We start from the raw sequence: 23,923 nt of genomic DNA on the forward strand, positions 1-23,923 counted from the left end.
CTCTTCCAACTTACTTGAAGGCTTCCACAAGCTTCACATGCTCTTCTGTTCACAACAATCAAGTAACAAGTGAATAAACAATTAGCTTTGGTCTTTAACGATGAAAGGAATTTCCTCCTGTGTCTGTAACACACTGAGGTTGGCTTAGTTACCCAGATACGGATACAAAAGCAACTGACGTGCGGATAGAACAGTGTCTTGATGGGAAAGTGCATTTTGAGGGGAAAGAGAAAGAGGATGAGTTCATATTAATAGCTTTTACCTCAAAATGATGTTTAGCTCATCTATAATATATTTCATGTTTGGATCTCAAAAAGGTCACAAAGGAGAACGAACAATGTCATTATTTATGAAGTGAGGAAAACAATGGTTTATAAAGATGAACTGCATCACCTTGTAGCACGTCATGGTACTTTTTTAGTGCAAGTAATAATTGTCATTGACTTACCCACTTGAAAAACGATTGCTGAAATCATTCTTTCCTGTTGGTATTTATAAAAGAAAAAACATTTTTTTGTGGTCAGCTTTTTATTTAGATAGATAAATCCAAAAGTGTTACCAGAAACAGAAATGAAAACATAAATTAAGTCTTAAAGAAGCTGCTGGACATGACAAAATGTAACTTCTTCTTTTCTTTATTTATTCAAAATCTGTAATGGGACTTAAAAAAATGCTGTGTACATATATGTGTCCATTTCATACAGAAATGCACATAACAATTGCTTATTTTCATTCAAAAAGTATAGGGCACATTACAGCTATTCTATTTAGTGGAAAGCTACTGCAGTGAACCTAAATCTTTAAGGCTTTTAAATGGTTCAGAAATATTTCAAGAGAAAACAAAACCATATTCCATAGGAAATACCCCAATTTGCAAACTGCTGGAGATGTTACACTGAGTCAAGCTTCTGACTGATTTTGTAGAGAAAACTAGTAATCTTCTCCTTCATTGCTTTGCTTAAATTACGTGGTACAGCATTTCCACAGAGCTGCCAGGATGCACTCTACACTACAACAGCCAGATTCTCCTGTGATGTATTTTCCCAGATTTTATTTTCACCGTGGGAGGTAAATAAAACGATAAACGTGTATGCAACAAATATTTAACCCACTTAGCAATGCCCATGTGCTGTTGTATCTATTGCCTGCTAGGTGTCATGGTGCATAAATCGCCTAATTGCATAGTGAGAGTCTCATATGTCTGTAAAAGAAACAGTTTACACAAGTCTTTTATAAACTCTGGATTTTGTCCAACGTTGTATATACTTTCCTATCTGGCTTTTTGAGTGACTTATCTAGCTTACCAGGGAAGAAGCATTAAATGAATGGAGTTAAACACGAGCATGGGAAATATCTCATGAAACAGAGAGCGAGTAAATGTCTGATTCTGTCATATTTCAAAGAGAATACATAAATAAATGAAGGTTTATTTTAAAATGTATTTTAGTAGAAATTATTGCTAGTAAACTTTATTCTCTACTTTCGTACTAACAGAATTACTTTTCTTTCTCTTACAGAATAATGATATAATCTATTACAATGCAAAAGATGATCAGAATGATGTAAGTAATATATTTTTGTTTCACTGCCTGTAGTCTCAGAAAATTAAGGGATTGAAAATATTAATGAAACTCTAAGACCAGCATTTAGATATTTTGCAGAAGCAATAAACTTTGAAATGTCTTCAAAAGTTTCCTCAAGAGCCAAATAATATTTTGTGCTCTAATTCTCAAAGTCTGTCTTCCCTCATACAGTCTGAATTACTGATCAGGCAGGGAATGTGCTGGGAGAAAAAAGATACTGACACAAGTATCATTCACTTTTGGAAATGTAATAAAATCATAATTATAGGACTGGAGAATCAAAATGAGAAATGTAAATAATTTATTTGACTCTGAAGGAACCGTTTTCTGGCCCTATTTTCCAAGCTTATATTATCTTATTCTGTATCCTTTGTAAGAAATTTTTTACATGAGGGGAAAGCAGATTTAAAGTGTTACTGAATAACTATTTTCATGCACTTTGTAATCACTCATATGACTGTAAGAAGCTTTGGGAAACTGTAAATCCAGTCCCAAGATTTAGTCAAAATGTATGATATTTCAATTCCTAGTTCTACTAAAACTCTTACTTCAAGTGGTTTGAAGTTTCCTATCTTGCTTTAACTATTAAAAATCTTAATGTCTTCTGGGAAGAAGACAAGTTATCCTCACCTTCACTTGAGATAATACAACTGCTTGTCTTCATTATCGATTTAATTTATAAAGGCATAGAAAAAATGTTGTAAATGTATTAATCAGAATTGCTAGCATGCTTCATTTGCACTTTTTAATCAAGTATTCTTTACAGATTGATGGCATCACTATTACAATTGATGCTTCTGCTGTAAGGCAATTAAAGAAGGTACATAGATCATGTCAAGCAGAACTATTTGATATGCTTATATAGAGTTACTGGAATTCAGATACAACAGTTTACTGTCCTGAGTTTTAAAATTTGAATACTTTCATAAAAAAGAACATAAATTCGAAAGATATTGTTCTCTTCTGACTAAATTCACTGGGATTGCAGGTGCAAATCACTTCTGGAAACAGAATTCTAAAGCTTAAACATTGTATTTTGAATCTAAATGTACCATATAGTGATGGTAGATTATGATGTGAAGTAAAAGACCCTGCTGTATCTGTTATGATTAAATAGTATTGGGAAAGGTTTTGAGGTGACTACTTCTACAACATAAGTCCAAATCTGTTAGGCAAGGCAGGAAAGGAAATGCTGTTCTAGAGTTTACTCTCATTTTCCTTGGCTTTCCTCAGAATTTTTTTTTTCCCCAGAAAAAAAGCCCAACACCACCCCCCACCCTGCCCCAAAAAAAAAAAAAAGCCTAAAATTTTATTCCACATGTGTCCAAACCATTCTATGATTCTATTTGTATTTCTTTTTATGTCTTCTTGAACTCTTGGAATAAAGTTTTTAATAACCTTTATTGTCAAGTTAAGAATAGTTCCTTCTGAGTCAGGGCCAAACTGTCAAGAAACAAGTAACGCTGTAACACAGCATCAGCAACACAGAGTGCAATACCAAAACCCAATACCAGTTTAAGTTATTATTTTGAAATGTTTTGAATCACGATGAAAAATTTTGAGTTGTAGGAATTTCAGCTTAGTGGGCTGAAATGTTTTGCAGATCTGTGCTATATGGACTGTGTAAAATATAAAAATATAGCATTAAGACTGTGGTTCTGTTTGAGATGCCAGTATATTTATGAGGTTATATGTGTTGAAATAAGTATTTTTCTTTCCTTCATAACAGTTCTCAAACAAAAAGTTAAAGAGGGAGAAGGAAAAAAAGGAGTTTTTTGTTTTGTTTTCTTTTAATTACTTTGTTTAATTCTAAGTTTAGAAAACAATGTGAAGGGAAAATATACCAAGAAAGTATTTACAAGCTTTAGTTGTTTGAGAGCATGTGCTTTCTGTCAGTTATCTAAGCTTTTTTGGCTAGCTGATCAGAACAAATGTTTTGACTTACGGAGATACCATTAAAAAGTTCCCCATGAGTTCTAATTACACCATGAAAAGAGAGGCCAGTCTCAGATATCGTAGCCACTGATACCTCATTAGTTCAGCATATCTGCTAAGAGCTGGATTTGTTCATCCTAGAGAAACACAGTCGAATTCTGCTTCTTTGCATCCAAAGAAGAGAAACGAAGCTGGTGAAGGGTCTAGAGCACAAGTCTGATGAGGAGCGGCTGAGGGAACTGGGGTTGTTTAGTCTGGAGAAAAGGAGGTTCGGAGGAGACCTTATCACTCTCTACAACTACCTGAAACGAGGTTGTAGTGAGGTGAGGGTTTATCTCTTCTCCCAAGTAACAAGTGATAGGACAAGAGTAAATGGCCTCAAGTTGTGCCAGGGGAGGTTTAGATTGGATATCAGGAGAAATTTCTTCACAGAAAGGGTTGTCAAACATTGGAACAGGCTGCCCAGGGAAGTGGTGGAGTCACCATCCCTGGAGGTATTTAAAAGATGAGTAGATGTGGTGCTTAGGGACATGGTTTAGTGGTGGACTTGGCAATGTTATGTTTACAGTTGGGCTCAAAGATCTTAAAGGTCTTTTCCAACCTAAATGGTTCTATGATTCTTGCTGTTTAGAAAAGGTGAGTATTTCAGAATGATTATCCTCCTTCAGCTGCAAAATCAGTATTAATTCTTAATAAACAAAATAAATCTTACTTATACTGTAGAAAAAGAATAATTACTTTGCAGATGTAATTTATACTTGCAGACTTGGATCCCTTTAAAAGTCACATCATTTCAGGAACCACTAACATGTACTAACTCCTAAAAAAGTCTTTTCCATATGTCTTGAGTTTTTCACTACTAAAATTTTTGTGCAACAATTTATTGAAAAATTTGAAATGTAGGAATTCTTTTCCTTCATCAGTAAAGTTGAGGCTGATTAGATAAATGCAGATTAGTAATCAAGATTTGTATTCTAATTGTAGCACTTTGTTGGGAATAGAAAGATTTCGGTATGCTCATGCATGATTTGCATCTCATTAAGGTGGTAAGAATAAATTCAATACTTTTTGATAAAAGAGATTGAGTGTGAAAATAGCCGTATTTGTGCCTGGGCTGTCATTGTGATCAGTAATCTAACTTGAAAGAAGAAGCAATAAGGATAAGATGGTCAGTGATCTGATGCTGAATTTTTTTGAGAAAACCTGCATCCAGGTCTCAACTATGTATGCAAACACCACAGACTCTTCCCTGTTCCTGCCTGAAAAAATGCTTGAGAGGACTTAGGTGGTATCTTTTTTTTTTTTTTTAATAGAGAGAGATTTTAATAGAACCATCTCTGAAGCACTGGCTAGTAAAACTTTTTTTGTCATCCATTCTTTGCTATCTCTAGCAAGTTCATATTTTTTTTCTCTTCCATGCTGTGAGCCTTCATTTCATCACAGGACATGATATTATATTTCTCTTTCAGTACGAGTAGGAATAATTAGTAGCAGAAATTTATTAATTAAAATTAGATATCTAAGCTAGTCATTGTAGACACCTTTAGAGAGCTGTTCAGTTTATTCTGAGATAGGTGTCTAAGGTCAGCTGAATCACTTATAGATGTGTGTTTCTCTCTGTTGACCAGGTTCCTATAGCAGACCCCTTTTAGATCGTAACTTTTAGATGTTGGAGAATTAGAGGAATTCATCTCACAGGTCCTGTCTGCCAGTCTTCATTTGCCTCCACTCGTCCTTTTAAAATTATAGCTTTATCAGAAAAATAATTCTCCAACTTAAATTTCGTGTATTTTTTTGTGGTTTATGTTAATATGCTGCAGTATAATTTGCTTTCCTTTTTTCCTGTTTATGTACCATATTAAGGAGATCCTTCTTTCTTTTTTTTCCTCTGCTGTCTCAATGGGCCTTTTTGAATCTAATGACTGTATTTGCTTGGACATGATAAAAAAAAAGCACATGCAGACCAATCATTCTTTGCCCTTTGGATTTCTCAGTCTCTCAGATAAAACAATCAGTTTGTAACCCCTTAGCCCATCAATCGATAATATACCTTTTGTACTCTTTATCCTACAGCAGCAATTAGATTTTACTTACTTATTTCCCTCACAGCGCTGTAATGTGTGAGCACTTCATGATAATTAATGAGTTTTATCCTCACAACAAGGTAGGAGGTATTATATTCTCATTTTTCATATCTCATAGGAAGATAATGGCCAAACCTGTAATTTAATACAGGTCTCTCAAGTTTTCATTCACTGTCCTATTCCCTAGAACCCTTTCAGTTTGATATATTGCAGTCTGTGTTGTGCACTTTAATTTGCAGGTGTCAACTGCCTGTGTCGTATGACTCTTTGGACAAATGCTGCAGTGCTTTTATTGGACAACTGAGTGGTACCACATTAAGGTGCCCTTTCCCATGAGTTTTACTATTGCGTTGCCTATTTTCTGATCTTGTCTTTTCTACCCTACCCTATTTATAGTCATCTTTGCTTCACTATTGAGTTCTTTCCTCTTTTTTTTTCTGCTGGTCTCCGTTTTATTTCTAGTGATTCCACATCTTCTGTATAGATCCTTCTAAATCTGATTTTTCTGTTTCCATGTGTTCAGGTAATCCACCTCTCTACCATGCATTGAATTGCTCAGTTGCTTAATTTGCATTCTTCCTTGATTCATTCCTTTATGTTTCTCTCATCTCCTCTTTACATCTTGCTCCTTTTCTACCTTTTCAGAGCAATTTCTTGTCATAGTTTTATAAACTCCATCCTGTTCAAGCTATGACAGTCTAAGAAGATTGAAATTTTTCAGTGGTTTAACTTAAAGTACTAAGTATCACAAATAAACAAATTTTTCTTTAACATGAAACCAGCTACACCTTATTGGAAGTCTGCAATTCCTCTGCAGGTCTTACTCATTAGGCTTTAATTGGGAGCAGCCAGTTACATCTCCTTGAAAGAGTTATGTCCCTAATTAGCACAAGTGATTTATCAGAGATTTCCTTCATGCAGTCCCATGTTAGATTACAGTCGTGACTAACCGAGTAGTACTTGTGCAGGTATTCACAGAATGACAGAATGTTAGGGATTGGAAGGGACCTCGAAAGATCATCTAGTCCAATCCCCCTGCCGGAGCAGGATTACCTAGATCATGTCACACAGGAACGCATCCAGGTGGGTTTTGAATGTCTCCAGAGAAGGAGACTCCACAACCTCTCTGGGCAGCCTCTTCCAGTGTTCGGTTACCCTCACCGTAAAGAAGTTTTTCCTCATATTTATGTGGAACCTCCTGTGTTCCAGCTTGCACCCATTGCCCCTTGTCCTGTCAAGGGATGTCACTGAGAAGAGCCTGGCTCCATCCTCATGACACTTGCCCTTTACATATTTATAAACATTAATGAGGTCACCCCTCAGTCTCCTCTTCTCTAAGCTAAAGAGACCCAGCTCCCTCAACCTCTCCTCATAAGGGAGATGTTCCACTCCCTTAATCATCTTTGTGGCTCTGCGCTGGACTCTCTCTAGCAGTTCCCTGTCCTTCTTGAACTGAGGGGCCCAGAACTGGACACAATACTCCAGATGCGGCCTCACCAGGGCAGAGTAGAGGGGGAGGAGAACCTCTCTTGACCTGCTAACCACACCCCTTCTAATACACCCCAGGATGCCATTGGCCTTCTTGGCCACAAGGGCACACTGCTGGCTCATGGTCATCCTGCTGTCCACTAGGACCCCCAGGTCCCTTTCCCCTACACTGCTCTCCAACAGCTCTGCCCCCAACTTGTACTGGTACATGGGGTTGTTCTTGCCCAGATGCAGGACTCTACACTTGCCCTTGTTATATTTCATTAAATTTCTCCCCGCCCAACTCTCCAGCCTGTCCAGGTCCCTCTGAATGGCTGCGCAGCCTTCCGGTGTGTCAGCCACTCCTCCCAGTTTTGTGTCATCAGCGAACTTGCTGACAGCGCACTCTATTCCCTCATCCAAGTCATTAATGAATATATTGAATAGAACTGGTCCCAGTACCGACCCTTGAGGGACTCCGCTAGACACAGGCCTCCAACTGGACTCTGTCCCATTGACCACCACTCTCTGGCTTCTTTCCTTCAGCCAGTTCACAATCCACCTCACTACCCGATCATCCAGACCACACTTCCTCAGTTTAGCTGCAAGGATGCTGTTGAGACCGTGTCAAACGCTTTACTGAAATCAAGATAGACCACATCCACTGCTTTACCATCACCTATTGATAATGTATTTAGTGGTAGTAGCACTTTTTATTTTATTTCACTGAATTAACATGAAGCTTCTAGTATTATGGGTCCCTGTGGGGAGTAAGTACCTGCACAAAATGTGAATTCAGTCTGTGACTGAGGGTCAGTGGTGGGTTCCACTGTAGAGAAATAATCTGGAGCATGCTTATGGCTGTTTTAAATATGAAAATCAGGTTTTTATTACTTTATAAAACTTGCAGGGAGAAATATCTTAAAACTGTTAAGCTGCCTTTGCCACATGGTTTAGATAGTATTCTTAATTCAATGATGTCTTCTTATTTTAAAATATTATCTGAAACAGTGAGCTCTGAGATTAAAACTGCAGCATAAATGCAGCTATCAAGTTTTTGTAAATAATAATGGTTTTAAAAAAAAGTACATCTACAGCAAGTTGAAAACTGTTGTAAAACTGAAGGATGGTTAGGTGTGAATGTAAACATAGTTTACAAAAATTCCTGGTGGGTCTTGTGTACCACAATTCTGGGCACATAAGGTGGAATGCATCAGATGGAGAACATAGGAAGTGATTGTAATATTATTGCCCTGCTCTTTTGTGTTTTTTACAACAGCCTTCTCATCTGTGGTGAATAAGTGGGCAAAGTATATTTCATATGGATTGGAAAGTGTAGTTAGCTAACTTGACAAGAAATGATTTGTACACCCCTGTTCTCAAGAAGGCACCAACAAGTAGTCCTGCATTTACAGCAGGTCTGTTCAGGGATTAATTTTGTTGTTGCTGTTCTTCATGTGTGTAAGTTGCAGCTATTTTTAGATTAATTTTCTTCTTCTTCTGAACTTCCTAGGATTTTTCAGCAGGACAAGGTATTGCAGGTATCTAAGTAAAAATATTTAGATACCTAATTCTCATATTTTCTGTTCAATGTTGAATCTTTTGATGGTATACAGTAGAATTAGGCACGTGAAGATTTAACTGAAATGCCCTGTTGTAGCCTTTTTTATACAGACAAGGAAGACATTTTGCCAGGGTAGTTTGCTCTTAGCCTGACCGAAGCTGTAAGAGTGAAAGAACATTTGTGCTAGTACAAATTATATTTTCTATTATGAAAGACTGTCAGAGTAAGGCTGTTGGTACACCTATATAATGAACATTTTAAAGCCTTAGAGAAGTTTCATTAGAACGATAATTTCTAATCTGTAATAAATGTCGTATTTTTCAACTACATTTTAATTTTTATTGAAATATATTGTGAATATTAACCTATTTTTTTTGTACTGGCATGTAGTACTTGGAATTAATAATTAAGTCTATAGTACATTTAAAATTTTATGAAATGAAGAGGGAAAAATTTTATACGTTCCCATAGATGTCCTAACCTATTTCCATTTTCAGAAAATACTTTCTGGTTGTTGCACTTTTTGGTTCTTGAGAGTATTCCAAGCCTCTCTCCTGAGCTTCTCAAATATACAACATATTCAGATATGTTATTCCTTTAAGTTATTATATGTTAGATACTATAGAACATACTTACTTTGCTACATGCGTGAAAAAATTCTGTTTGAATTAATTTGTTTGAAAATGAACTGCCTTAAAAAGATAGATCCATATTTTATCTTTTTTATGTAACAAATTAATTATGCTTTCGGGAGTTGTATCTCTCGCACTGCAGTGTATAACAAAAATAATGTTTATGGTTAAAATACAGACTTCTTGCTGTAGGGAAGATGTAGAAAAATCCTGCTATAAAATAGCACAAAGCACCTTATCTTTGATATATGGGGAGGAAGAGTAAATTGGAAAATAATATTTTCATGTTCTTTGATCTTACATCTCTTGTTCATCCTTTTTATACAAGAGGACTTATTTTTATTTCTAGTAATTTCATGGTACCTTGACTTCCAGGCCTTTTAGGAAAATGCATACTCCAGTCCTTTTACTGTGCACTTTTCTCTCTCACATCTGGAATCCAGTGTTATAATTTCTAACAAACAGTGTGATTTGGATGCCATTCTTTGGAAAATAAGCATTGGAACTGATAGTGAGGAAATGATTGACACTGGCTGCTTTAGTACCAGGATGTTTTGCATTGTTCACTGAGGAATGTGTGCCTTTTACCAAGTACCACTGGGAAACATCAGGTCTTTCCATTTCAAGGCATTATAGGTAAGCTGGAGTCCAACCCATAGGGAGAAAAGGCATTCCTTTGAGCTTCCTATTGAAATTATAATGATCTATTGCCACAGGGAGCAGGGGTTCTTGCTTTTATTTCTTTCTTTTTTTTTTTTTCTTGAGAATTCTGATTAAAAAAATAGGTGTCGCGTTTATGTTCCTCTATTCAAATTTGTGCAAGTCTTCTCCCAAATGAATATACATTCAAGGCTGCAATGAAAAATACATGATAATGAAATATACAACTGCCCCAAAGCTATCTCCTACCTGTGAAAGAGAGTTGTGAAATAATAATGGCAAGAGTGATAACTGTAGTTGTCAATGTCCTAAAAAAGATGAAGATGTTCTTAATGTGGAGAATCCTACCTTGAAGGCAAATTTCCACAAAAGAGCAGTGCTTGAATTCTCCCCATGGAGGCTAAGTTTATGCCGCACCAAAGATCAGAATTCAGCCCTAAAGCTAGTGATTCATCAGTTTAATGGAAATTTTCTTCATTTGGGATATTTCCTACTAATATCAAATGCATGAGTGATAACAATTGCAGTGAACGCAGTGTAGTTGTTTATTGGTAAATAAAGGCCACTCCAAAAGCTGAACTTGTTTTAGAATGTTCATGCATTTGAAGTGGTGATTTTTAGCGAGCGCTTTATTGCCTGATTATGGATAGCAATGTTGTACGAGTGTTTTGACATGTTGCTTTGAAACGTGCCGGTCACTTTGAGATTTTTAAGTGTTACAAAACAAAACAAATGACCGAATCTGATGTTTTCATATGATTCATTGAAGGCAGAAGTAGGCTTTGAAATTTGCAAGTCAAATCAAGACAACTGGAATGGAGCACTTATAATATTTTAGTAAGAATTACTATTAAGACTCAAGATAACTAAATCACCAAAATATTTTGAGTTGTGTTTTCAAGTTTAAGAAGTTAAAAAAAAAAAGACAGACAGTGTGCTGATAGGTGTGTCCTCTGTTCTGCTGGTCTACTGCTTACTCATACCTCAGATGAAATAAATGACCAAATGAAACCTTCATCATAAGTATGGCTGAGATGAGCTAAATATTGTAATTACAAAATTGGCTTTAATATTCTGTTTGTATATGGGACAAAGGAAACACTCTGGTATCCCCATTCTGGGAAGTGTATACAATTATGATTAGTTGATTGGGAGATTAATATGCAGTTTTGCTTTCCTCAGATGATGCAAAGTGCTGCCTTATGCAGAGACATAATACCATATTGACTTTCTTGGAGATACCTTCAGAGTGGTTTATGATTCCGCATATATGCCCAAACAGGAAATAATCTGTACATTGTACTGTTTTGAGATTTTCATGGAGTTTCCTGTAGTTTAAGTGATCTGCCCTTGCAAGTGAGAGTATTTCTGAACTGGCCAATATTGTCTGCAAAAGGCCGGATCACTTTCCCTGGCCTTTCCACATACCCATTCTTAACATGCTCTGTCCCTGTTGTTTTTTGGAGAACAGATTAAGAAAAATAGGCTGAAGAAGGGTATATCTAATATAAAGCATTTCATTTGTAGGTGTTTGTAAGTGGATGACCAGTCTATTCTATGAAGTATAAGGCTTTCTCACTGTAGCCAGTGTTATCCTTTCCTGCAGGTCTCTTCATTAACACCTCTAGTTTCCAGTACTTGCCATAAATATATCACAGAGACAGAGCTTCAGTACTGAAGCCTCTCGTTTTATGCAAGGTCATTTACTCCGTAGTTCTGCACCTGAGTCATGCCTTGAGTAGGGCTGAGCAGGAAGCAGTCTGGGGTTTAGCTTCAGGAACATTTCTCACCCACATGGCTGTGAAAGGCCATCTGTGCTTCTCCTTTTGTCTTGTGACTTGAAGTCTTTCAGAGGTTTTAGTGTTGGTATGTAAAAGGGTGGATTACAGCTACTCTTGCAGCTCTCCTTTATGGTGAGTATTGCAAATAACTTTTAAACCACTGGGGAATCACATTGTCCAGACCCTAAAAACTTTTGAACTCAGCTTCAGCTGATCTTTCACAAAGGTATTTTCTTTTACTGACTTTTTTTTAAGTTCTTTCAACATCTAAAGGTTGACCTGTTTCTTCTTCCTTTTTTTTTTCTTTTCTTATTTTTTTTCCTGTTTGTTTGTTATTTTTTTTTCCTGTGATGTGCTTCTCTTCTTGGGCAGAATATCCTTCTAAAATTTCCCTCATTCTCTGTGAATGCTATTCTTCTAATTTATTACATTGTTGTTTTTCACCATACTAACATTTTTAAAAAACATAAATAGTCTTACATAGTGTTATGGCAGTTTATGTAAATTATTATATGGTATTTAGTCTGTAGGGAAAGCCTATGGTCCATATGTAACCCAGAGGTCAATGTGTGGTTTAGTGGTACCTACCACTTTTATCTACCTAGATACAGCTGGCATTTAGTTAGTGAAAAGGTCTATTACATTTATGTGAGCATGAATTAGTGAGTGATGTTTGTGTAGCATTTTGAGCCTCATTAGTGTTAACTCAGAGAATCACAGAAAAAATTAGATTAGGAGGGCTTCTGGAGGTCGTGTAGTCCAACCTCCTTCTCAAAGCAGGGCTTTACTGTTATTAATGTTGTTATTGACACAGAAGATGGTACAAATTAAAAAGAAAGAGCAATAACCAATTAATATGCTGCAAGATGTACAAAATCTGGACATAACCAGTATGAATGAAGATAAGAATGTGCTGTGAAACAGGATCAGTTGATGGCTTAGCAAAGCATGGCAAAGACAACTGCATCAGATGAAAAAATCAAATTAATTAAATGTTCACATTCAGTGGGTATTATAACTAATTCCCAGTGAAGCATTAAGATGATTTAACAGTTCTTATTCTTCAGGGATATGATCTTTAATCAGATGTGGGGATGGTAAAAGGTAGGCAGTGTAATTTATTCCAATAAGAGTAGAACAGTATCTATTCTGAAATTTAATTGGATGATATATGAGAAATCTAAATTATTTAGGGCGAATTTTCATCTTGAAATTGTAAATGACCAAGTATTCTATGGCACTTTTGTCAACAACGGATATTTTTATTTTATTTTATTACATATGTTTGAGTACTCCAGTGGGATGTGACTACAGTAATTTGAGGGAGGCTATGAATTTTAAATGATTTTTTTTTTTAAATAATTTACTGGGCTTTTCTGAACTGCTTGTAACATTTTAATCAGTTATGGTAAGATGTGTTTTTATTCTAATATGATCATATATTCCTAGTGTTGGCTAATGACGTCATCTTATCCAGTCAAGCCACTATCAAAGTCAGTGCTGAAGTAGGTAGTTCTGTCCAATGCGTAATACCTTAAGGGCAGGCAGGAAAATCTCTCTTATTGAACATCCTGGTCCTAAACTCCTGAGTTTTCCCAGGCCATCACCCCATATAGAAGAGAATCAAGCTGAGAGGTTCAGATGGGGTTACACATCATGACTCCTGAACTCCAGACCAGGATGTACAACCCAGGAGGGATATGGAGATGTTGCCTGAACCTTCAAGGATGGAAGGGATAGAATTAGCAAAGTCAAATGTCAGCTGGGGTTTGTATTGCTGACAGTTGTAAAGAGCAACAAGAAGTGCTTCTTTAGGTACATTGATATCAAAAGGAAAGCTAAAGAAACTTCTCAAAGGGGAGGGGACCTTGTGGCTAAGGACATAGAAAGGATGAGGTAATTGGTGTCTTCTTTGCCTCAGTCTGCCACGTGCCTTAGCCTGGCAGCAGGGCTGTGGGAGAGAAGCTGATTTCCAGAAGCTTAGGTTTCTGTTTTGAAACTATCTCCACCTGAAGAAATTAGGAAAACCCAGTTCTTTTAATCTGTTTCTCTAAAATGTAATTCACTGAAATGCTACAAGAGTGCCAGAATTTCATAGAATCATAGAATAGTTTGGGTTGGAAGGGACCTTTAAAGGTCATTGTCCTGGTTTGGCCTAAACCAGGCCAATTTTCCTTTCAGTGATTTTTACTTTCAGCTAAGTCTCCTCTAAGTAACAGCACTTTCTGAAACTAACTGCATGTTTTGCAGACACTGTCTGCTTCCAGGACTGATAACGCTCGAAGTTTGTAGTTATCACTGAGGCACCGGTAGGGATGTTGTGCAGAAAGGCTCTTGCTGTACTTGTTCTTGAGAGAAACCAAGGTCACTGCTGAATTCCTCACTGCTTACGAGTGAAGAGCCGAAGGGAGGTCGCAGCTGCAGGGGGGAGCGGACAGGGCAGGTGACCCAAAATTGACCAACGAGGGTATTCCATCCCATACACGTCATTCTCATTATAAAGCGGGGGGATAACGAGGGTCTCTTGCTTTCTGCTATGGCCGGTGTCCAAGGAGGACTCCGTCTGTTTTCCTGCTGCCCCCGATCCCGATCCGTGCATCCCTGAATCCAGCTCTCGACCGTCGCTAGGCCCAGCCTGGGCCTTCCCGGAGCCTGCCCTGCAGTGCCGGTGGTGATGTGGCTGACTTCAGGGGAGCTCAATCTTGGTTTTGTATATATATTTGTATATATTTGATTATTTCTATTATTGTTATTATACTCTTTTTCATTATTATAGTTTATTAAAACTGTTTTAACTTTCCAACCCAGAAGCCTCTCTCCCTTTTCCCTTTCCCTTTGGGGGGAAGGGGAGGGTTAACAGAGAGCATCTGCCATAGGTTTAATAGCCGTCCCAGCTTTAAACCGTGACAGATTTCTTGGCGCCCAACGTGGTTGGGATAGAAAGAAAAAGAAAACACTATTATGTTTTGGATATATAATAATTTTGTGAGTATCTAAAAGTTCTGATCAGCAGCTGTGAACCACGAAGGCCAGATGAATGCATAGAGCAGGTTTTCAACCATCCATAAAAAATAATATAGTTGCGTATATAGTAGCCAGGGGCAAACCTGTAAGTAGATGTATAGAAATTAATATCAACAAAAGATAGTTGGCATTCAGAAAAATGGCTTAAGAGGCAAATAAATGCTTCTGGATTAATTTAACTCTATATATGTTACATACTAAAGTTATTCAGGTGGCAAAATGCTAAAAATAAAATTACTACTATAAAAGAAATCTTTTTTATAAGAATGTAAATACTCAATCCAGAGTTCCATTCATTTTCTAACTGACATCCAGTAACCAATTCATACATTAGAAGCATATGGAAACACTAAAAGCACTGAAAACAATACATACATATTTTAAATAAATGGCCTTTGAGTATGACAGACTGACAGTTGCAAATAGAAAACTATTTCCCTACATCTGAAGCTACTCAGACCCTGTATATATATATATTCTTATGTTTATATATATGAATATATGTATTCTTATGTGTAATACCTCTCTGTTGTCTAACAGATAAAGTAAGAATATTTAAGTTCTTAGCCAATTGTTTTGTTATTTCATTTATAACTCTTTTGGTCAAGTTTTGTCCCTAAGAGTAGACAGAAGGATGTCACTCAGTGCAGCTGAATGAAGACCACAGTCCTTGACTGACATGCAAACAAAAATGAAGTAAACTGTCTGCAGTTTTGTCACAACCGCCTAAACCCACTCAACAGTTTTCCCACAGCTGGAAAATCGCATCTCTTGAAAATGAAAGTAAAAGAGTTATCAGAAGGCAATGCACTCATGACGTTATCTAAAATGCTATGAAGGCGTAATAGCTGTTAGAAATGCATTCTAGCTGAATTTCAAAATTAACTTTACTCTGTTTTGTCCTTAGAAGATCTGTTCCCATCCTCTGCTTGCTGCAGGCGTATTGCTGAGCTGTGTTCTTCAAGTGACATTTCCTTTTACTCTCCCTGTCAGCTCCAGCTGTAACTTTTTAATGGGGCCACAAGCAGTGTTGGAGGGGTTGCATATGTAGTTCTACTGGATTACTTTCCTCAGGGAATAAAAAAACCCCAACAAAACAGCAAAACTGATTTTGAGTAAGGAACTGAATGTAGGAAAAATTCTATGCTCACTTTGTATATGATAGCATTCGTTTGTATATGATATATTCATTATATACATATGAATGTATATAGTGCATATACATAATACATATGTAAGGAGTAGGTCTGGGAGTGGACTAAAAGAAGCATAAGCAGGTGGACTCAATTGTTTAAAATTTTACATTTAGAAATTTCAACAGATATTTAGAAATCAAAAAGGGGAAGAAACCTGGAGATGAAAATATAAAACTTTTGGAAATCTGCAAAGAAAGACAAAAAGGAATGACAGAGCAAGAATTTAATGTCCCTAAAACCGTAGCAATTCTAAATCCATCTCCACATTCATTCTCTAAAATGGCATCGATAGGGACTGCGAGGCTTTATGCAAAATGCAATCCCTAGATACTAGGTCGATGGAAAATACTAGCAACCAATTCCTTTCTGTTTTACATAAGTGTGAAAGCAGGCAGGTGCCATTGTTTCTTGCTGGATATCAGTTCAGGAATTAAAAAAAAAGAAATCTACCTTTTATGCTTTTGTCTTCATGCTAAATCTCTTCTGATGCTTTGAATAACTTCTACGTTGTTCCTGAAAAGAGTCTGCCTTCAGAAAACAACTGAAGATTGCTTCATTTTGGTTGTGTCTTTTTGTGGTTTCATTGATGGTATTTTTTTAATTAATATCAGTTTTCTGATCTTCAGTTTCCAACAGCCGCAAGAAGCAAAAGCCAATGAGTTTTATATGTCTGAAAAATATTTCTCATTTCTACAGTAACTAGTGTTTTTCAACTAAATGAAAATTTACTAGCAGAGATACAAAATCCACTCATCTTCCTATGTCTATGATGATGAAAATTAACTCAATGCTGTGGAAAGGAATCAGGATATATTTGGCTGCAGTGAAATTGGCAGCTAAACTATGTCAGAATTTCTTGAAATGACCTTGTTTCATGTTGTTTTAATGGTTGTTTTCTTTTCTAGACACATCTTTCAGTGATACTTCTTGGCATAAAGTTTCCAGTTACCTCATGTACATACATTAATTTATGTTCACAAAGCCCTTCAGAGAGAAGTTGCATTATTTCTGCTATGTATTTGGCTTATAAGAAAAAAGAAAATAACCTCCAGTTTATTTTAGATCATGTCAAAAGCAATTTAGCCAAGATCACAACGAACAGCTACAGAAGAAACCAGTTTACCTGAATTTTAGCTGCTATATCAATTTCCCTTTATTCTGATGGTGAACGGTAGACATATGAAAAAATACTTTATTTATTTAAAAAAAAAAGTCTTAAAATGGCACCAGTGTGAACTGAAAAGAGAAATGGATTTTAGCTGCCTCACAAGGGAGGGAGAAACTGCTCTGGAGATTCATTGCAGAGAAATGAGTGAGTTATTTTGCTGACTCTCAGTGGCAGGTAGCAATGTAATTCAATAAGTGAAGGCCAGGTTTGAATAGATAGAAAATTAATCTTCAACCACTATCTCCTGTGGGATTTTCCAGTGCCAGTATTGATTGCATTTCAGCTTCTGACTTGAGAGAGAAATTGGTTGGAGTTGGATTTTAATTATATTCACGTGCTGGATTACTTTTCTTCAAAATATGTGTTTTGCTGCTTTCCTGAAAAGAAAGTCGAACTGGATATTAAAAGTGTACCAACCAATGCCACAATCTGTCAGGCTTTTGATAGAAATACCAGACTAAAATAATTAATACCATTGGGGTTTTCCTTTTTAATCTTTCCTTATATTTTATTTTTTTTTTTCAAATTTAGGTGTAGGTTACTTGAAATTCATAAATTTGGCAAATGAAAACTAAATAGTTTTTACTTTATATAGGAGGATCCACTATAAACATTGGATGTGTAAGGCCTGGCACAGCATTAGTTTTGCTGGGCAGGAGGTAGTGGCCCAAGTGAGTGCAATATTAATTTGCCTCTAGTGCTTCTGTTACTTGCCTGTTGCATGCAGAACTAGAACAGACACCTTTAGATTTAATAGCAAAATTAACCCTGTGTGAAGAAAACTATAGAACTTCTAGAGGATTTTGTCATTTGGTGTCTCTGGGTTTTGGGGGGCAGATAGATGCGTTGTTTCAATGTCAGAGTTGCACATCACAAAATACTCACAGGAAAAGTCAACAATTGGGATGTAAAAGCTTCTAGGTTATTTTATGTCATCGTGATAGATCCACTGCCCTCCATCCAGGCTGCTGAGGTAGATATAAAATACAGTTCAGCTGGAGCAGGTGAACTGATTAAACTGAGAAAAACATAGCTGAAGAGTTTTTAGATTCAGTTTTTGGTTTTGGTATCATGGAATATTAATAGGAAGAATAACAGATCCAGTCTTTATCATAGTAATTTTTTTTTGCGGGGGGGGAGGGTATGCTGGGTGTGTGTGCTGTTAGAAATGTACGGAAGTAGACCGTGTGTTTGCAAGTTTAAGGCACTCAGGTGGATTATTTAAACCCTTTCAGTTTCAACAAAGTTTGATCAAATTTTGGCAGTAGACTTGAAGCTTATTCCATAGCACATGAGTGATGGGGGAGGCTGAAAGCTTGTATCTGTTACTTGGAATGAAATTGAAATACCAAGCAGAAGAAACATGATGATTTTATATTCAGATGCTTCAGGAATTTCAATTGAAAATCTAAATATACTGTAGTATGAAAACTTCTGTGCAGTACCTGCTAGGATGGACCTTACGGTTTACTGCCTTCCTCTTTTACCATTCCTGCTCTGTCCCAAATATTTCTTGTGGAAAATTAGTTGGAAGAAATCTTAGGACACCCACTCATTCTGGTGTTTTATTATAATAATGTGGCTTAATGGTCCCCAGTTCTTTTCTGGAGTGTTCTGTGAAAGCATCGAGAGTTTGTAGTCGTTTGTACTAATTTCAGAAATAAGAGTGTTAAGGTTTTTTTAAATTAAACGACTTTCAGGCAGGAGAGAAATTTTCTTATGTGAACGATTGATTGTTGAGATTGCATTTGCAGAATTAGACAAACTCATTACTTTGGGCAACATGAAGCCAAAAGATAACTTGTGAAAAGAACTCCAGAATTTGCTTAATGTATAGCATTCCAGTTCTGGGGAGGGGAAAAATCCTGCATGATAACGTAGAAGAAAAAAAACGACCAAAAACCAATGTAAAAATTGAGCCAGATTACATTGCCTGAAGCTATCATAATGCTCTGTCATTTCAAATCATAGAACACATAAACTTTTACTGATCCTGGCTCTGGTTTGCACACTTAAAAGTAAGTTATAATGGTTTGTGGTGGGTTGACCTTGACTGGCTGCCAGTTGCCCACCAAGCTGCTTTATCACTCCCCACTCTATCACTTCCCTTCCTCAGCAGGACAAGGGGGAGAAAATAAGATGACAAAAAACTCATGGATCGACATAAAGGAAGTTTAATAAAGAAAAGCAAAGGCCACGCATGGAAGCAAAGGAAAACAAAAAGATTTATTCTCTACTTCCCTTCAGCAGGCAATGTCCAGCCACTTCCTGGGAAGCAGGGCCTCAGTACATGCAGTGGTTGTTCCAGAAGACAAACGCCTTAATAACAAATGCCTCCCTCCCCTCCTTCTTTCTCTTAGCTTTTATTGCTGAGCACAACATCATATGGTATGGAATATCTCTTTGGTCAGCTTGGGTCAGCTGTCCTGGCTATGTCCCCTCCCAATCTCTTGCCCATCCCCAGCCTGCTGGCCTTTGGAGGAAGGGTTTGGAGAGACAGCCTTGATGCTGTGTGAGCACTGCTCGGCAGTAGCCAAAATACTGGTGTGTTATCAACACCTTTCCAGCTACAAATACAAAGCACAGTACTATGAGGGCTGCTATGGGGAAAATTAACTCCATCCCAGCCAGATCCAATGATATCCTGGGGTGCATTAGGGAAGAACATGGCAAGTAAGTTGAGGGAGGTTATCTTCCCCCTCTACTCTGCCCTAGCGAGGCCACACCTGGAGTACTGTGTACAGTTCTTGGCCCCCCAGTTCAAGAAAAACAAGGAACTCCTGGAGAGAGTCCAGCAGAGGGCTACAAAGATTATTAGAGGATTGAGAGATCTGGGTCTCTTTAGCCTGGAGAAAAGAAGACTGAGAGGGGATCTTATCAATACTTACAAATACCTTAAGGGTGGATGTCAAGAGGATGGGACCAGACTCTTCCAAGTGGTGCCCAGTGACAGGAGAAGGGGCAATGGGCACAAGCTGAAACATGGGAAGTTCCATCTGAATATGAGGAACAACTTTCCTTTGAGGGTGACAGAGCACTGGAACAGGCTGCCCAGGGAGGTTGTGGAGTCTCCTTCTCTGGAGATATTCAAAACCCACCTGGACATGATCCTGTGCAACGTTTTCTAGGTGAACCTGCTTTGGCAGAGGGTTGGACTAAATGAACTCCAGAGGTCCCTTCCAACCCCAACCATTCTGTGACTCTGTGAAATGCAAAAGTATGATTTTCAGAAGTCCTCTGGCAATGTCCATAAGAGCAGGTTGTTGTTTCCACTAGAACTGTTAATGAAAATAATACCACACATGTGAAAGCACCATGAAGTCTTAGGTGTTCCAAGGAGAATAATGTTTTTAGGTAACTTACACATTTTATCAATTTAGATTATTTAATGCCATGATATACCTGGACTTTACCTGGTAATAGATTTCCTTAAAGAAAAATATCATCCCTTACTTTGAGTATTAGGAGTTATCCTTTCCTTTCTGTCTCATCTGCTAGAGTGGGGTTAAGTACTAAGTAACAAATTTAACTTCTTACTATAAGGTAGAGTAGCTATGCTGCATAAAAGTCATCAAAATTGGTACCCACCTTCTTTTCTTCCAGAAGTTTAACAGACTTGTAATGTGAGATTCATCTAACCTAATTCTAGACAGCTGTGTTGCAGACTTCTCCATCTAGGCAAATTGCCCTAGGGTTAGCTTAATAGTCAATGGAAAGAGGGAGGCACTTCTAAGGCATGATTCATGTCATGGGAAACTAGATGTCTAATTAAGATCAGATGAATTGCACTGTAAAAATGCCCATTTTTCTTCATTGACTGTGAGGGCAGCCTGGGGTGATGAGCTCAACGCTGCTATGTTGTTGAAATTGGTGGATGTCACTGGTTAGATGAGTTCTGCCCATTGTGTTTCGAAAGGAAACCACCTCCTTGAAACCCATCTGAGACTGCTGCTTACTCCAGGCAACATTTGAACCTATGCTTAGTATAGCATTTGTCCATAACCCTGTGGTGAAGCAGATGAGGAAACATACAGTTTAATTAGGTTACTTTGTGGGTAAGTTAAAATTTAGCTGTCTATACTTTGACAGGGGATAACAGACACAGTGGTAGAATATAAAGAGTAGCTTCAGCACACACACACCTGACTGACCAGACAAGTGCTTCTTTGTCAGCACTATTTTTCAAGCATAACATTTTCAAAAACTGATGACTCTGTAGTATTAAAAATATCCTTATAACTGCCTACAATTGCTGGCTTGAGTAATCATTCAGTATCATAGTTTATTCATTATTAATTTAAGTGGCAGTCTACTCATACCTGGGACCTCCTGTTCCAGCTGTAGCTGAGCCAGGTGAAGACATTGCAGCCTCCCCTTTGGTCTTCACTACCTCCTTGGTTTCCCCACCTCATGCAATTTTTGTAGCTGACTTAGAAAAAGCCTCTACTTTTCTAAGATTTTTAAAAACTTGTGCAGATGACTGAGTTGGAAGGAATCAAGAAGCTGGGGTGCAGACAGGTGAGACAGGATGGGAACCCAAGGCAGGCAGGTGGTGGTGAGCACCTAAGTGTTTGGGAACCTTCCACCAAGGCATCTGTAGCCAGGAGAGTACACGAGATTTCATTGAGGCTAATTATTAAAATGAACCAATGAACAAAACCTGTGTCAATCAATTCTAAGAAGGGTTAATTTCCTTTCTTTGTCTGGATGTACACCACTGTTTCTCAAAAATCTATATATGAAATTTATATTATTGATATCGTTTTAAGATTTGTGATTTACTTTATAATCTACAGGAGGAAAAATGAGATATACAGTATTTATATTTAAGATTCGGCAGAAATTATTACATGTAATAAAAGGTAAAGTATTTGCTTTGCATTATGGATGTAAAAATTCCATGCACTTATGAAATTTAGGTGTGTAAGGTGTTAGGCTCTCACTTTTCTTTTGCAGCTCTTCATTTCACTGAGTTGCATTGCATAAGTCAAAATAAAGTATACATAAATATTTTTGGACCTTGAGCAAGTAAGTGTGTTTATATACAAATGCAAAATGTTAGCTACGAAAGAAAGGCTATAAGTCTGTTATGTAAAAAGAGGCAAATGTGAATGGAAATTTTTTTATCATACTTTGTAATATTTTGCCCTTTACATGTCTTTCTTTAAAAAGCCGGAAAAGAATGACACTGAATCTGGCAGCCAGAGAATCAGACCAGTATTTGAAGAAGATCCTGTTTTCCGACGGCAAACGTCTTACCAACATGCAGCAGTCCACATACCAACAGATATTTATGAAGGCTGTAAGTAGCATGTGAACAAAGTGATTTTATTTTCGTATTAAGCTTATTATTTACATCCCATTCTTAAAAACAAATAACCTCCAAACACAATTTTCATCTCCATTTTTCGTACAGATTTGCTGATACTGTCTTTTTTTCTTCTTTCAGTAGTACTTTAGGTATGTGCTCTATTAGGCATATTCATCTTATGAATTAGTAGGAGCCATGGTTAAAGAGATCCATTAGAATTGGATCTGAGTTTCAGAAATGGAGCTGGAGGTGAAACAAAACTCTTAGACATTCTAATTTTCTTACCCATTCTTTCTCTATGCTGTGTTCTCATTTAATACAAACAATTCTTGACAGCTCTTCTTTACATGGTTTCGCCTCAGGCAGAGATGACTACTGAAAACATTTTTGAGTATCCCAAAAGCATATATAGTTCAGGCAACTAACAGCTGTGTGAGATGGTAGTACTTATATTGCATGCAGTGCATTTCCAGAATTGCAGTAACAGACTTTAGCAGAGAATTTGAATAGATTCTTTCTAGACTATGTAAAAAATAATATATATGTGCATATACTGCTGAGAATTCTTTAATTATATTTCAAAATTAAGTATTTAAGTTATTTTTCAAGATGAAAATAACTTCCTTTTTCTGTGCTTATGATCAAGAAGAAATCATTCACCAATGAAAAGACATTTCAGCATTTAAAATGGCTGCATATTTTTTAAAAAGGGGAAGAAAAAATAAATAGGATCTGTATTTTTTAAGTTTTATTTTTTTTATTTATGGTCCTGATTTCAAGTATGCAGTCTTTCTCCTCTTTTAAAATCTCATCAAGAGGAAAGAGACCCTAATGTGACCTGAGCTCTTTAAAATTCATGGCCATGTTTGCGTGCAGTTTATATAAATGACACAGGGATGTAAATGGAAATGTCAGTATGATCAGGGAAAGAATCATAGTAGCTCGTATTCTTATATGATGTGTTTGACTGACAGACCTAGAGGATTAATCTGGGATTCTGGCTTTAATAATTGCTAAAGTGCACCTTCATTGCAGGATTACAGGGAAGAGACAGGCCGTTTCCTTTGCTTTTATTTGAAGAGTATTGATACTTTGCTGTTAAAATGTTACAAAAACTTGCCTCCTATCATTAGGATATTTGTAAACACCATAAGAACTTTGATATAAGATTGTCATCATAACAGTATGTAAAATGCTTTGTTGTTTTGTTGAATTTCACATTTTAGAAAGTATTCCTAAGGGCACTTATGTCCCTTAAAAATACGTGCTAGGTAATGTTACTGTACAGCCTGTTAACCTAAAAATGGAGACAGGCTATGACTTCCATAGGAAAGGTACAACTTTAGTATTTAATAAAATTATAATAACAGACAGAAATGTACATTTTTGAGAGAGGTAACTGTATGTGTAACATATATGGTTCGTGAGAAATTCATGATTCTTTGTGTCTGGCTATCATATTAATTACCAGAGATGTGGAAGCCTAGAAAATTACAGGGAAGACTGTAATTCTGCATC

At 36.9% G+C, this 23,923-nt stretch overlaps 1 protein-coding gene across 4 annotated transcripts in view; it reads left to right on the forward strand.

The window, feature by feature from the left end:
• The window catches only part of CACNA2D1 (calcium voltage-gated channel auxiliary subunit alpha2delta 1), a 453,094-nt gene that overhangs the window by 246,748 nt on the left and 182,423 nt on the right, over positions 1 to 23,923 (forward strand). For all 4 annotated transcript variants that reach the window (XM_068400329.1, XM_068400331.1, XM_068400330.1 and 1 more), the window contains exons 5-6: positions 1,518 to 1,562; positions 22,267 to 22,396. In XM_068400329.1, coding sequence (XP_068256430.1) covers positions 1,518 to 1,562; positions 22,267 to 22,396 — 175 coding nt within the window. The remainder of the gene's footprint in view (positions 1 to 1,517; positions 1,563 to 22,266; positions 22,397 to 23,923) is intronic.

Source organism: Nyctibius grandis, chromosome 5 (assembly GCF_013368605.1).
Source record: "Nyctibius grandis isolate bNycGra1 chromosome 5, bNycGra1.pri, whole genome shotgun sequence".
NCBI classification, from domain to species: Eukaryota; Metazoa; Chordata; class Aves; order Nyctibiiformes; family Nyctibiidae; genus Nyctibius; species Nyctibius grandis.